Genomic DNA, 14,565 nt, shown 5'->3' with positions numbered 1-14,565 from the left:
GACATGTAGAAGTCTTCTCAACTGGCTACCCTCAGCACTCAGAACCTGGCTTAACATTTGGTCCAATTAACCATTGTTTTTCTTTTGTTTCCATAGAAACCCCTCTTATTTAATATCTGATTACTTGAACCATAGGTCTAACTTTGAGAACATACCTGTATCATGCCCCCCTGAAATGAGTTTGACTGAAATGACCTATTGTCAGGACTAAGAGACTGGGTCAGTGAGATGAAACAACTTGTTAGCTCAATTTTTTAATATGTGAAACTCCCATGGAAGTTTCAGATGGGGGAGTGGGAGAGGTTTAGGGCAGACTCCCTGACCATCTGAATGTGCCACTTTAGCATGTAGATTATTTTGAGCTAAAGGCACTTGAGACCCAGTGGGCTCAAGAGAAACTTTGTCCCTCATTTAGCCACACAGAAGAATCCAAATTTGAGGTCTTTCCCATAATAAGGGTTATTAGCAGAGATAAATTTTATCTGAGTGACCCATCTGTATGGCAGGGCAAACATCTAATTGCCAAACATCTGTTCTTCTTTTCACCCTGGAAATGTATTTCTTTGCTCTGAAATCCCAGACCCCTATTCCCCTCTTGTTCAGAATGACATATATACCTCATTCTGTCTGCCTGTCTTTGGCATTTCCATGTCTATGTGTATTCCCCATACATATGCCTATTATATTTGATTTTCTCCTGTTAATCTATCTCATATCAATTTGATTTTTAGTCCAGCCAAAAAGACCTTGAGCGGGCAGGAGTTCTTGCCTCCTGAGAGTAGTCCTTCTAAGTCCTGATCCGGACTTTTTACAACTAAGCTCTTCAGTATTGCAAATCAAATGCCTATTGCTTCCTTTTACCAATCTGGGAATTCAGAACGCTTTCAACTGCCTTGAAATCAATCATTTCCACTGTTTCTTTCCTTTCCTTATTTTTGATTTAAGACATTGAGTATATATTAAATGTCTGTGTGTTCATCATGATGGGAATGCAAAGAAACATGTTCCCTACTCATGAAGCACTTACAAGTGTTAGTTGAGAGTAGAAATACATATGATCATATTCATGGCAAGACATAATTATGGGAAAAATCCTGTGGATTTCCCCTGAAGTTGGTGTGTAACAAAAGTTTATTCCCTTGTAGACCATAACTTTTTCATTTTTCAGTGAGACCTTTGAAGAATCCTTTAGCAAGGCTGCTTATCTAAAGAACAGAATTTTAGCCGTATTAAGATGGGGCTGTCATTTTCAGTGGTATTGTTCTTTAAATGGAGCATAGCATCATCTTTGCATTGAACTAACTGGCCAACATAATTGGTGTAGTTTGTTTTTGTCTCTTTATGTCTTTGGGTTATAATATAAGTTAAGGAATATGGATGGAACAACACAAACCAAATGGTTTTCCAACCAACTGTTCTGATGTGATGCACGAGAAATAGCCTCAGCCAGTCCTGGGAAGTGGTAAACTGTGATGAAGAGCATGGGATTTTTGTTAATAACCATTCATTAAGCAGATACCTATAAGTATTTCTTGAGTCCTTACTATATACCATGCACTATTGAATACTCTGATGATATAGCAGTGAATAAAAGGGAAAGTGAATATAGAGCTTATGTTCCAGTGGGGCAGACAGGCAATGACCAATCGCTTAGAAAGTTCACATAGTAATGAGTGCTGTGCAAAGAAAAACGTGATTGATGATGAAGCACAGATGGGAGGATCCATGAAGGCTTCTGGGGAAATATGACCTTCAGGGTAAGACCCAAATGATAAGAAGGAGGTGGCAGGAAGACCTGGAGGAAGGGCAGGGAAGATGCTGCAGGCAGAAGGAGCATCAGGTGGAGAAGCCATGAGATCAGATGGGTCTGAGCACATTTCAGAAACAGAATTTAGGCTGGTGTGGCAAGAGCCTGCAGGAGAAGAGTTATAGGGCAGGGGGTGAGATCAGAGAGGCAGGCAGGGGCCTGACCATGGCAGACATTTTTGGCAGAATAAGAAATTTGGTTTTAACTCCAAAGGCAATAGAAGCCACTGGAGGATTTTAAGCAGGGGAGTCATATGATCTAATTTGCATTTTAAAAAGCACACTCTTGATGCTGTGACAAAAGTGAATTATAGGAAGGAGGGAGGGAAGGAAGGAGACCAGTTAGGATGCATGGGAGTATTCTAGATCAGAGATGGTGGCCTCTGAACAGGAGCAGAATGATAATACAGACAGACCTGATTACTTGACTCACTAGCAAGGAGAAACTGGTAAACTCTGGTTGCTAAGCCCTAATTTCCTCACCCATAAAAAGCAGGTAGTAATATCCATCTTGCAGATTTGTTTGGGGGATTGCCTGAGATAAAACAGAGTGCCTGCTACAAAGCCAAAGGATAGCATGCTGGCAATCTAGATTGGGAGTCAGCAAACTGGCTCATTTTGTCCACCATTTGTTTTTGCTAATAAGTTTTATGTGAACATGACCATGCCCATTTGTTAGGCATGATCATTCTCACTGTACAACAGTGAAGTTGAGTAGTTGTAACAGAAACCATAGGGTCTGTAAAATCGAAAATACTTCATCTCTGACCCTTTATAGAAAGAGTTTGCTGACTGCGACCAAGACCGTAATAAAGAGTAGAAAGAATGTAAGACAGATGTACTATATCTATATACCTAGGAAGTGGTGCATTCAGAGAAATATTGGTGGCATGTCATGCAGTATATTTTTCAAGTGGTCTATGAAAGAGAAGGCCCCAGCTATAAAGAGGCGATCAATAAAAGCATTTGAAATAAACTTAAAATGTCATTGTCATATAAACCAACAAATAATACCATGTAACATTCATATAATGTCTCTATCTTTCCATTCTGTTCATCAATAGTTTTATTAAAATCACTCACTATAGATATATAAATTCAATGTAAAAGAGGATAAGTGATGGAGAGGATAAGCAATATATTTCAATTAATTGGAAGACCCATACCTAAAAGACAGAGTTCAGTCAGGCCGTCAACAAGTATTAATTTAGCATTAAGTACGTGCTAGGTCCAGTGTTAGGTGCTGGGATATATGGTGGTAGGCATATACTACTTCCAGCTTTCACGGTACTTTGAGTTTAATGTTTCCTTTTAGGGAAGACCTATAGGACAGTGTGTGAGTATCTTTGTGAGAAGAAAGTAAGACCCTCTTCTTCTTCAAGATACTTTATCTCCATCTATAGTAAATATTTTTAAAATATTGTTTTTCTTGCTCATCATCAGGGAAATACAAATCAAAACCACAAGGAGATACCAGCTCACACTGATCAGAATGGCTAAAATTAACAACTCAGATGTTGGCAAGGATGTGGAGAAAGAGCAACCCTATTGCACTGTTGTTGGGAATACAAACTGGTCCGGCCACTCTGGAAAACAGTGTGGAGGTTCTTCAAAATATTAAAAATAGAACTACCCTACAACCCAGCAATCGCACTACAAGGTATTTACCCAAAAGATACAAAAATGCTGATTTGAAGGGGCACATGCACCCCAATGTTTATAGCAGTACTATCAACAATAGCCAAGTTATGGAAAGAGCCCACATGTCCATCAACCGATAAATGGATTAAGAAGATGTGGTATACAATGGAATACTGCTTGGCGATGAAAAGGGATGAAGTTTTGACAATTGCAACAATGTGGATGGAACTGGAGGGTATTGTGCTAAGTGACATAAGTCAGAGAAAGGCAGATACATGATTTCACTCATATGTGGAATTTGGGAAACTTAACAGGTGATCATAGGGGAAGGGAAGGAATAAAAAGATAGACAGGGAGGCAAACCACAAGAGACTCTCAAATACAAAGAACAAATTGAGGGTTGATGAGGGGTGGGGGAGGGGAAGGGTTAAATAGTTGATTGGCATTAAGGAGGGCACTTTTTGGGATGAGCACTGGGTGTTATATGTAAGTGATGAGTCACTGGGTTCTACCCCTGAAGCCATGCATGCTAACTAAGTCGAGAATAAAAAAATATATATAGTGGTTTTCTTAGGGCTATCTGCCAAAAACATGTAATATAAATATTCAACTCTACAGTAACTGCAATGTGAATGGAACCTGGGTGTGGCGCCCTTTTGCAGTACAGAAACTTGCTCAATTATATGCAGAAGTACAAGTATTTAGATGAGAAAGTGACTATAATATTATAAAGAAGGGACAGCCCTGGACTGAAGAGTGTGAAGACTGTTTCACTGGTTGTCAGTTTTGACTAAGTCGGTGATCCCTAAGTTGGGTTGTATCAGTATCCTAAGAGTGTCCACAAGAATTTCATATGACTCTCTAAACCTTTTAATGTAAAATTTGAACAAGCTACACACTGTTCTTGAAAGAGTGGACAAGGGGAAGAGCAGGCAAAATAAAACCATCAGTTATAGGATGTCTTTGTGACTGGAAAGTTGATGCTCTTGGAGGGCACAGCTGGTTTGGGGGCAGTGTTGGGGAGTTGTGCTGTTGTGTTTCCATTTTCATCAAGTTGAACTTATTTATTTACTTATTTTGCAGTTTGAATTTAAAAACTCAGATTGGAAGTTCAAGGTTTTATATCACACAGTGATATACAATTAGAATCCCTAGATGCAGGAGTCCTGCAGAAGGCTACTCGAAACAGCTGTATAAAACACAAAGGCTGAAACTAGGCGATTCCATGGGAGCTGGGAGCAAAGCATGTAAGGAGTAGGTCAAGGAGCTTCATGGTTATTATTTCCCTTGGCTCAGGCCAAACATGCAAACACCTGAATTAAAAGATCTTGGTTCTGGTTTATCAGAATGAAAAGGAAGAGAGCAAAAGAAGCAACAGGGAACTAAAAGGAGTATGTGGGGAAAAAGAAAACATTTTAAAGGAAAATCTGTTCCTTTTTAATCTCCCAATCCTGTTCTCAAGGTGTCATTTTCTTTCACTCCTTTCCTCTTGTGTCCTAGGTGCCATGTCAATGAACAACTCAAAGTGTCTCTTTCCTTTACTTTCCTAAGCACCCTCAATCAGAATCACGCAGCTTATTTCCGTGGGAATTCAGCCAAGGGTAATAAGGGAAGTTTGCTTTTCCTTCTTACTATGAGGCTGAAATTTATCAATTTATTTCTCATTGCTAATTAGTTTTGCTTTATGGTAACTTTTTATATGTATTTTTAAGGATTGATATTAGTATTATTCATACTATCATCACTTTATGTGTTTTTGAAATTCCAGACCAAAGTACGGGGAAGTGATAAATCATGTTAATTGGAATATGGAAATAGAGTTTACCACACTGATCTTTTCTATAACTCTACTATGAAGTTTATTCTGATTCTGATTATGATTATTACCCCTTTTTGTAAACTATTTTGTGATTGGGTTTTTTTAAAATTTTATTTTTAAGTAAGTAACATCTACATTCAACGTGGGGCTCAAACTCATGATCCCGAGATCAAGAGTCACATGCTCTACCAACTGAACCAGGCAGGTGCCCCATGTGATTGGGTTTTTAAAATATGTTGAGTCAAGGGGTGCCTGGGTGGCTCAGTCGGTTGAGTGTCCGACTTTGGCTCAGGTCATGATCTCCCAGTTTGTGAGTTTGAGCCCTGCGTCGGGCTCTGTGCTGACACCTTGGAGCCTGGAGCCTGCTTTGGATTCTGTGTCTCCTTCTCTCTCTGCCCTTCCCCCACTTGTGCCCTGTCTCTCTATCAAAAATAAATAAAATATAAAATATGTTGAGTCAGACAATGTTTCTCATTCCATAGGAGATACCCGAATAATCCCTATTTCCTTTGAAACGTTGAAGAAATTTAAGGAATTAAGTGATGGAAGTAGACACTAAAATATGTTATTTAACCGTATTCTAAATGGGATTGTAAAAACTTACTCAATACACAAACATTGTCTTCTCATTCCAGTTGACTTTGATAAAAATATTGCTAAGCCATGATCTTTACTGTATATTTAGAAGTATGAGTTTCTACCCAGTAGAGACCATAAATGGGGAGAAAGGCCAAAAGCCACAAGAGAAAAAACATTTTGGTTCAACTTTGTGCTTGGTGAGCTGTTTTCTCTCATAAAATTTACAAATTAAGGGACATATTCCTATACACATTCATAGTCCCCATGGGTAGTGGTAACCAAATATGTTTCTTTTGAGAAATGTTTTTTTGTTACTTGCTTATCTTGTGAAACAAATACACATTCACTAACCATAATCTCCTGAACTTAGAAAAAAAATTTTTTCTCACAGGCAAAAACTTTCTGTAGTAACTCTTATTTCCCTGCTAATTACAGATTCCGTAGACATCATGCAAAAAATCAACTTTTCTCATTTGCTAATGTCCAGGTGGGAAATTTCTACTGTTTAAACACACTTGTGAGTTAGAGTCTGATTATAGTAGAAATTACTCTGGAAGGAATAGAGTGTCTAATTGAAGTTGTGGAGAAATATATAAATGTAGAAGCAGCAAAGGTATGACAGGGTAAAGAGCCCTTCTAGTGGTGGTTCTTGAAGTAACATTAGGTGACTTAAGGACAAGGTATTCACTACTTCTGTTAACACTGAGGAAAATGTTTACATCTATTGCCAGTGCTTGTATCCTCTAAACCCTTGTTATTTTTTTTTTTTTTTTTATTGAAGAGAGAGGGTTCAGGCAGAATACAGAATAAATCAAGAAATTTACAATAATTTGTTTTCATCATATCTGTTGGGTGCAAGTGAAAGTGGTTTTCCATTAACATAGTAAGATAATATTTCTTTTAAAAATAAATTTGTGAGCTAAGAGTAAGTTAATGTAAATGAAAATATTAAGTAATAAAGGTGATACACAAATATGGCAAGTATTGTGAAGTGATAGAGTTCAGAATATTCCATTAGAGTTCTCTTAAAAGAGGTTAAATCGTCCTCAACCCAGACTTCTTCCAACTTCTTTTGTATCTTTCCTTCTTTCCTCTTTCCTCCTCTGATATGTTCTACTCTCAATGATTCAACAGCATGTACTGAGCCCATGTGTAGTGTCTGACATTGTGCTGGTTACTGTGAACACAGAAATACAGAGATTAATACATCATCATCTTCACTTTCAACCTGCTCAGTCTCACTGCAGACACAGTTATGCAAACAATTATTATACAATGAGAAATCTGATGTGCATGCAAGATATAGAGTAGCCCAGAGGAGGGACAGCCATGCGGGAAGCAGGGAAAGGTATCGGGTTTCGACCTTGGGAATCAGTCCGATGAAATAATAGTCCAAGTTCATAAATATATCCTTAATCTATTCAGCAAACCTCTATTGAGCCTGATGTTGTGTTAAATACTGGGGATTTGGACATGAAAAAGATACAGTTGATACTTCAAGACGCTTTTGATTATAAGGGGAGACAGATAAGGAAAACAATGGTTATATAGATCTATATACCTTATCTGAAACTTTTGAAGGCAGATGAGTGTCACAATCCTGAATTTTTAGAATGTTAGTAAGGTGCACATACTGTATGCTGCATAACAGCCATAAAAGCGTATGGAGCAGTACCCCACAATGAAAACATGTGACTATTCACACTAAATGGAATAAAGACTATAAATAGCCTCACATCATTTTGGTGTAGGTTATTAGTTATTGTAACATTTAAGATTTCTGAATTCAGAAGAGGGTGGATCTGTTCTTTAAAATAACCACAGTTATGTTTCCAGTTGTTTTGGAAGAACAAAGAAAGGTTGATGAAACACATTAAAAAAAATTTTTTTAAGTCATCTCTAAAACCAACGTGCGGCTCAAACTCATGACCCCGAGATCAAGAGTCACAAGCTGTACCAACTGAGCCAGCCTGGTGCCCCTGAACCACATTCTAATTGAAAAGTTGTTAGGGAAGCCTTCCTTAAAGATGTATTTTCTGAATGGGGTCTTGCTGGATGAATAGGAGTTAACCCCACAGAGACAATGGAGAAGACAAAGGACTGGAGGCTGGGGCGAAGGGTTTTCTAGGCAGTAGGGACAGCCTGTAGAAAGACAATGGACTTAGTGTTTGGGGGGAAATGATTCAGAATGGCCAGGTGAAGGTGTGTCTGAGACAGAGACAGAGAAGGGCATGGAGATGGAAATGCTGATGGAGAACAGCTGAGATCAGGTAGACGCAGTGGTCAGGGCCCCTTGCTAAATCTCACCTTTATCCTGAAGCATAAAGAGAGCTAGTATGAGATTTTAACAGCATGTAGTCATGTGAACAGATTTGAAATTATAGAAAAATCATAATATTGGATGACAGAGCTGAACCACTACACAAATTCAGGCTTCTGTGGTTGTCTAATGAGAGATGAACAGAAAATGCAAGTTGACATGGTTTGCATATAGCAATTGCTCAATAACTTGTAGCGATTGGAAGGGCAAAGGCATGGGTGTAGTGGGGAAGACTTAGAGATATTTCAGGGAATTATCTAGGACTCAGTATCTGATTGGACTAGGAGAGAGGGGGTGCAGAGCCTCCTCCCCTCCAAGACCTGCAAGTCTCCTCTCCTGGTTTCAGGGTCCCTGTTGCTTGGCATTCCATTTTGGACATGATGAAGTATGGGTTTGGGGATTAGGGAAATTATCTCCATTGGATTAGGGAGTCATCATATGGAAGCTGAAGCCTTGATGTGGATGAGATCACAGAGAGACAGTGCCTGTATGAGAAGAAAGGAAGACTGAGGTCAAAGTCCAAGAAAATAGTTAAGGAGAAGGAAAAGAAACTGTTGACCACTTAATTGCCCTAGAAAGATCAACTGAGACAAAGTCTGGAAAACTCCACAATGGACATGACCAATAGGATGTCAAATGTGATTTTAAAAGAGCAGTTTCAGTCACTGAAGAGGGGCAGAGAGCGACTCTGACAGAGGACTGTGCAAGGGACCACCGTCCTTTTCAGACACCTGGCTGTGATGGGAGCGACAGAGAGCAGAAGGCCAAAATTAGAAGCGGTCATGGGGTGGTATGGAAAGATTTGGGTTTAATTTTAGTTTTTAAAGGTAGGAGTGCTGCCAGACGCCCAGCTTTTCCAGTGGTGTCACAGCCTGCCTCTGGATGAGAAGTGTGTTTAAGCTGAACACGAGTGTTTCTCAGAAGCAGGCGGACCGATAAACAGACTGGACTGGAAGAGCTCTGCAAGACAGCACAACTTTCTAGGCTCGGCTCTTGTGCTAACTTGTTGTGCTGACTTCCTGCTGGGCTTTTGCACCTTCCTCCCTCCTTTGTCTATCTGGTTGGCTCCTTGCTACTTGTTTAAGATGGCTTTTATGGCTGTAAGGGTGCCTGGGAGCTGGCTTGTAAAATACCTATATTTGTGCAGGATTTACCAAAGAGATGCTCTTCCCAAGCTACCCCATTCGTTTAGCCTGAATTGTGTGTTTCCTACATTTGACTGAGCCCAACCGATTCCTGAGCAGCTGAGGGCATAACGCACCAGGCTGGGCACAGTAAAGATGTAAGAAGACAGAGCATTTGCCTCTCTGGACCTTATAATCCAAGATATGGGAGTGTTTTGTAAATAATGGTAGCACTGGCTCTTAACACTTTTGGAGGATATGTAGATCTCTTTGAAAAGTTGAATTTAATATAAAATTTCAGAGTGTGTGTGGACATGCTAAATTCTGAAGTGGTTTTCATTTATTTAATAAGGATTTTTTAAAATGTTTATTTATTTTTGAGAGAAAGAAACAGAGTGCAAGTGGGGGAGGTGCAGAGAGAGAGGGAGACACAGAATCTGAAGCAGGCTCGAGGCTCTGAGCTGTCAGCACAGAGCCCCATGCTGTGCTTGAACTCACACACCATGAGATCATGACCTGAGCCAAAGTTGGACGCTTAACTGACTGAGCCACCAGGTGCCTCTGAAGTGGTTTTTAAAACTCAAGTTAAGAATGCCCAAACTATAGAGTCGTTAGTGCTCTATTGGTTTGTAACCTTGGCCAAAATAATCTTTCTGAGACTCAATTTCCAGATTGTACTGCCTGTCTTGCAAAGATTTGGGGAGGACTAAATGTGATATTAGGAGAATGATGCTTAGCACAGAGCCCAACATAAAGCTGGTGCAAATAAATGTTATTTCAGCTTTATGTGTGTTAGGAAGGAAGTGAGCTAGGTGTTAAAATAGAGGCACAGCTAACTCACTACTTTCTGGTTAAGGAGTTATTCTGGCATCTAGTTGATGAAAACATTGTGCATTTCAATCATGTCATACCTACCTCTAGAATTTTGTTTTATCTCAGTCCCACCTGAATTATTACTATCTTTATTTACATAATTTAAAAACACTTACATATACTTGCTTAAAAAGGAAACTGGATCCCTACCATAAATAGAAAACCACTTTCACTTGCCATAAATAGTAACAATAAACAATGAAACTAAACAATGAAAATTTAACAATGCTATAAATTCTAGTTAGATACCAGTGCTCCCCTAGGGCTCCCCTTGGGACCTGCTCTTTGATAAATAGTTTAGTGTCAGAACACTTTCTTCTGGTTATAATCAGAAGAACTGGAAGAGAATTGAAAAGGAAATAACTTTCCCGCCAGTGTGATTCGCTGTTCTTTAATGCCCCGGCCCTGCTCGGTGCACGGACTGAACGCATCTCCCCTGACTCCAGTGACAGGCTCTCCCCCTTTGAGAGACATTGCTTCACACCCCGATCTGAATCTGAATAATAAATGTTGTGGGGGGAAGCCTCCTGAATAATCCAACTGTCCCTCAGCCTGGTCCAGGACAGGAGCTCTGCAAGCCTGGTTATTTAAGCCTCTAGAAACAAAGCCACTCAGAGGTCCTGTCCCCTATTTCTTTGCTAGATCAGGCTCAGCGCCTACCTATCCCGGACGGCTCTGGAATTTTATTTTTTAACTGGACAAGTAGCCGAAGCATTCTGTGTGCTGCCGGAACCCCGGAGGGGAGGACGGGAGGCTGTGGACACTGTTTTGAAGCTGTCTGCCTGGCAGACACGGCTTCTGTATGGGTTATATGCTATAGATTGATAATAAAAAAGCAAAAGCAGCATTGCTCAATGATTTTACTCACCTGAGCTTCAATAAGCACCAATTAATCAAAGAATCAGAGACTTTTATTACTATTTTGTTACAATGGACGTGACTAGGGGAACTGTATTCAGCAGCCCGCGGGAACCAGGACTTGCCCTCCCTCCCTTCCCGGAGCTACCTCGGCTCCCCTCCTCCCCAGGTAAGGCCCCCCACCCCACAGCCCCCGCTCCGCGCCCGCGGCCGCTCCGACCCCCCCCCCCCCGAGCGCCCGCCGACTGGGCATGCTCGCCCCGGCCGGGCGGCCAGCGGGGCGCGGGCTCGGCCCTCCGCCGCGCCCCTACCTGAGGCGAGGCCCGCCCCCCGCACACCGGCCCGGGCGGGCACCTGGCGGGCGCTGCGGACACGGCAGGGGGAGGAGACAGCCGCGGGGCGGGCGCCGCGGGGCCGCGCGTGGCGTTGCCGAGCCGCAGCCGAACTTTCTCCCCAGAAGTCCCGCTTTTGGGGTCAGGAGGAGCGGGGCGGGGAGCGGAGAGCGGAGTTCCTGTAAGGAGCGGCTGCCGCAGCTCGGCAACATGGCCTCCTCCACCTCCTCCTCTCCGGCCGGGGCCGAGAGCACCCCTCCTGCGCAGGTGAGCGCCGCCCCGCCCCCCCCTACCTGTGGCTTCCTTCGCGGCGGGGGCGCGCGGGCGGCCGGGGGCCGGGGGCGGCGGGGGCCGCGGGGCGCCGGGGGCTGCCTGGACTCCTGCGCTCCGGGGTGCGCCGGGCGGCCCCGGCCAGGCGAGCGGAGGGGGAGCGGATCCCCGCGGGTCGTGGGGTTCTGGCAGCGCCGAACTGAAGCCGCGGCCCGGGGCGGAGGCGTGAGCAGTGCTGGTGTGCCCCGGCGCTCGAGCATCCCCGGGAAGGACAGAGGAGGGCCCGAGGGTCTCGGGCTTCTGCTTCGAAACGTTTGCCGCTTAGAAAAGCGCGGCCCAGGGCTCGGGACGCGCTCATCTCTTGGGCTTCCAGTCTCTGGGCTTTTCTGGTCTGGGCTCGCCCTTCCAACTCCGTGCCAGGCTGAGCCCTTCGTAGGGACAAGACCGAAGTAGATTGCGGGTTTGGCCGGCAGGAAATCACCTGGTGCTGAAAGTTACCTTCAGAATTAGTCTGCCTTTTTTTTTTTTTTTTTTTTTTAAGGTGAGTCAAGATACTTCGTTTTAACCCAGTAAGAAAACAAAATATACCTAAAGGTTGGGACATAGATGAAAGGCAGACCTGTACGGATGTAGTGGCAGTGCCTGGGGATGGCTTGGGGTGGGATTACCTCCTCCTCTAATCTTCGACCGCCTGCCATAGGCATGCAGGTGAAACACGAGGTAAAAACCGGGTGCGTGATGTGCAAAAGCATAGCTTCCAGATAAGTCTCCTTCCTCCCACCCCACACTCCCGAGCGGATTGCCACCTTTTAGCCCAGAGGCGTTCAGCGGCAATTTTGCAGCTGCCATTGGGTGTATAATATAGGATAATTGGTTTAAAACACTTGCGTATGTTTTCACGTTCATAGAGTGCCGACGGAAGTGGCCTCGAGAAACAGTAGTTGTCTTTGGGGAGGACCCGGGGAGGGGGGAAGGGGGACTTAATTTCACGTACCTTTGGGGACCTTTTTCTTTTTTAACCATGTGCATGCAAGATCTATTTTAGAAAAATGAGAACTACCACCTTAAAAAAAAATGAGGTATGTGTGAGTAGCCTTGAAGGCAATAGTTTACTTAGTTTCAGATTACGTAGAATTTCGCTTGAAACATACAAATCTTCTAGCCCTTGTCACGTCTCCTTTAGTTGCCAAAATCCTCAGGGAATCAAGGGGACGTCTTCAAAAGAAGACTCTTGAGTCTTGTCAAAGTTAATAGGTGGTTTCTATTGCTAATTTGATTCTGAATTTTAATTTTGCTTGTTTGAAAATTAAGTGTGGCTTGTCTAATTTTGGAAGAGACCACTTTCCATTTAAACGCACGTTTGGGAGTCATCCTAAGGTTGTAACCAGACCTTATTCCAGGAGGGTAGGCCACGCAGATAGGCTGGAGTAGGAAAATTGGAGGGAGACGGTCTCAGAGTGGACACGGATTGCTGCCTTAGCAGTTCTGGCATCCTTATAATCTGCTGACCTGGGCTCAATTGGGAGCATCTTGAAGGCAGCAGATTTTCAATATTGAAAGTGGGTGTAAAATTAAAATCACAGCTCTGAAATGAAAACTGAAAATAAAACAATCTCTTGAGCATCTCAACACAGCTACTAATATCTAGAGGGCCCATTTCTCTTAGTTCTCAGATCAGTGGAGGATGAATAAGTGAGTTGTGAATCTGAGCTGTAGTTAAGTCAATGATGAACCATTTATGATGGTTCTCAGTGTTCTTTTTGTTAAAGCATAAATAAATATCTGTTTTGTAATCTACACAGTGATATGTTAGGCTCCATAGCAGAGAATGTGGCTCAATGTCCTTCAGACAATGTAAAGACCAGTCAGGGTGTTTTGGAATCCAAGGAAACACTGTGGATTCTGAATTTGTTTGCATTTTTGTGGTGGTGGTTACGTTAGGACTGTGGTTTTCCTTTATTCAGTATTTAAAAAAGTTTTTTTCCTTCTACGGTGTTAATGGAGCAAGTGAGTCTGCTTAATTCTAGATTAATATTTTGGTAATTGAAAATAATATAATTTCTCTGGACTCTCAGGGTTGTTCTTAGCTTGATTTCTGATTAGTAACTTGTTTGTTTCAAATTTTTTTGTAGAATGTGTTACTATAATTATAGGAAATCAGTATAATCCAAATTAGAGAGCCTGTGAAATTCTAGCCTATGCAAGTGGCATTTTTACTTTTTTGAATAAACTAAATACTTGAAATTAATGATACCAATTAACCTGACACTTTTATACCCGAGTGTTTATGAGTTAATAAATTTTAATTGAAATGTTTAGCCTTGCTACACTGTCTCCAAAGTTACTAAAGTCTACCCTTCTGAGAAGATCAAGGTTACTAATAATCTAATCAGATCTGAAGTAACCTTTCCATGTATATATTGACGGGTCTGTTCATATAACTCTACCCTTGGATCTTACAATGTGAATGCCAGGGAGGTGTTGGGTTAATGCCGGAACAATAAAAGTATCTGGAATAGGGCCATTTAATTTTGATTTTTCATTTCATGCTCTGTCAACAGTTTAAATTTGTGAAAACAGCTTACATTTTTTAAATTGCCTTCTATCCATGATATAATTTTTAAGATTAATTTGATATTACCTACTTTCTTTTAGACATTTAAAAATCTTATTATTATTACTTTTAATTAAAAATTTTTATTTATTGGGGCGCCTGCGTGGCTCAGTTGGTTAAGCGTCTGACTCTCGGTTTCAACTCAGGTCATGATCTCACGGTTTTGTGAGTTCAAGCTCCACATCAGGCTCTGCGCTGACAGTGTGGAGCTGCTTGGGATTCTCTCTCTCTGCCCCTCCCCTACTCACACTGTCTCTGGCTCTCAAAATAAATAAGTAAACTTAAAAAATAAAACAAAATTAAATTTATTATTATTTTTACCTACAAGA

General features: G+C 41.9%; 1 protein-coding gene across 1 annotated transcript in view; it reads left to right on the top strand.

Annotated features, from left to right (window-relative positions):
* The first annotated feature begins 11,273 nt into the window (after window positions 1-11,273).
* Window positions 11,274-14,565, top strand: part of ANK3 (ankyrin 3) — a 679,804-nt gene continuing 676,512 nt past the window's right edge. Inside the window, exon 1 of the mRNA XM_053207647.1 lies at window positions 11,274-11,619. Coding sequence (XP_053063622.1) covers window positions 11,563-11,619 — 57 coding nt within the window. The 5' untranslated portion in view covers window positions 11,274-11,562. The remainder of the gene's footprint in view (window positions 11,620-14,565) is intronic.

Source organism: Acinonyx jubatus, chromosome D2, assembly GCF_027475565.1.
Source record: "Acinonyx jubatus isolate Ajub_Pintada_27869175 chromosome D2, VMU_Ajub_asm_v1.0, whole genome shotgun sequence".
In the NCBI taxonomy this organism is placed as follows: domain Eukaryota; kingdom Metazoa; phylum Chordata; class Mammalia; order Carnivora; family Felidae; genus Acinonyx; species Acinonyx jubatus.
This window is presented reverse-complemented; position numbering and strand designations above follow the sequence as displayed.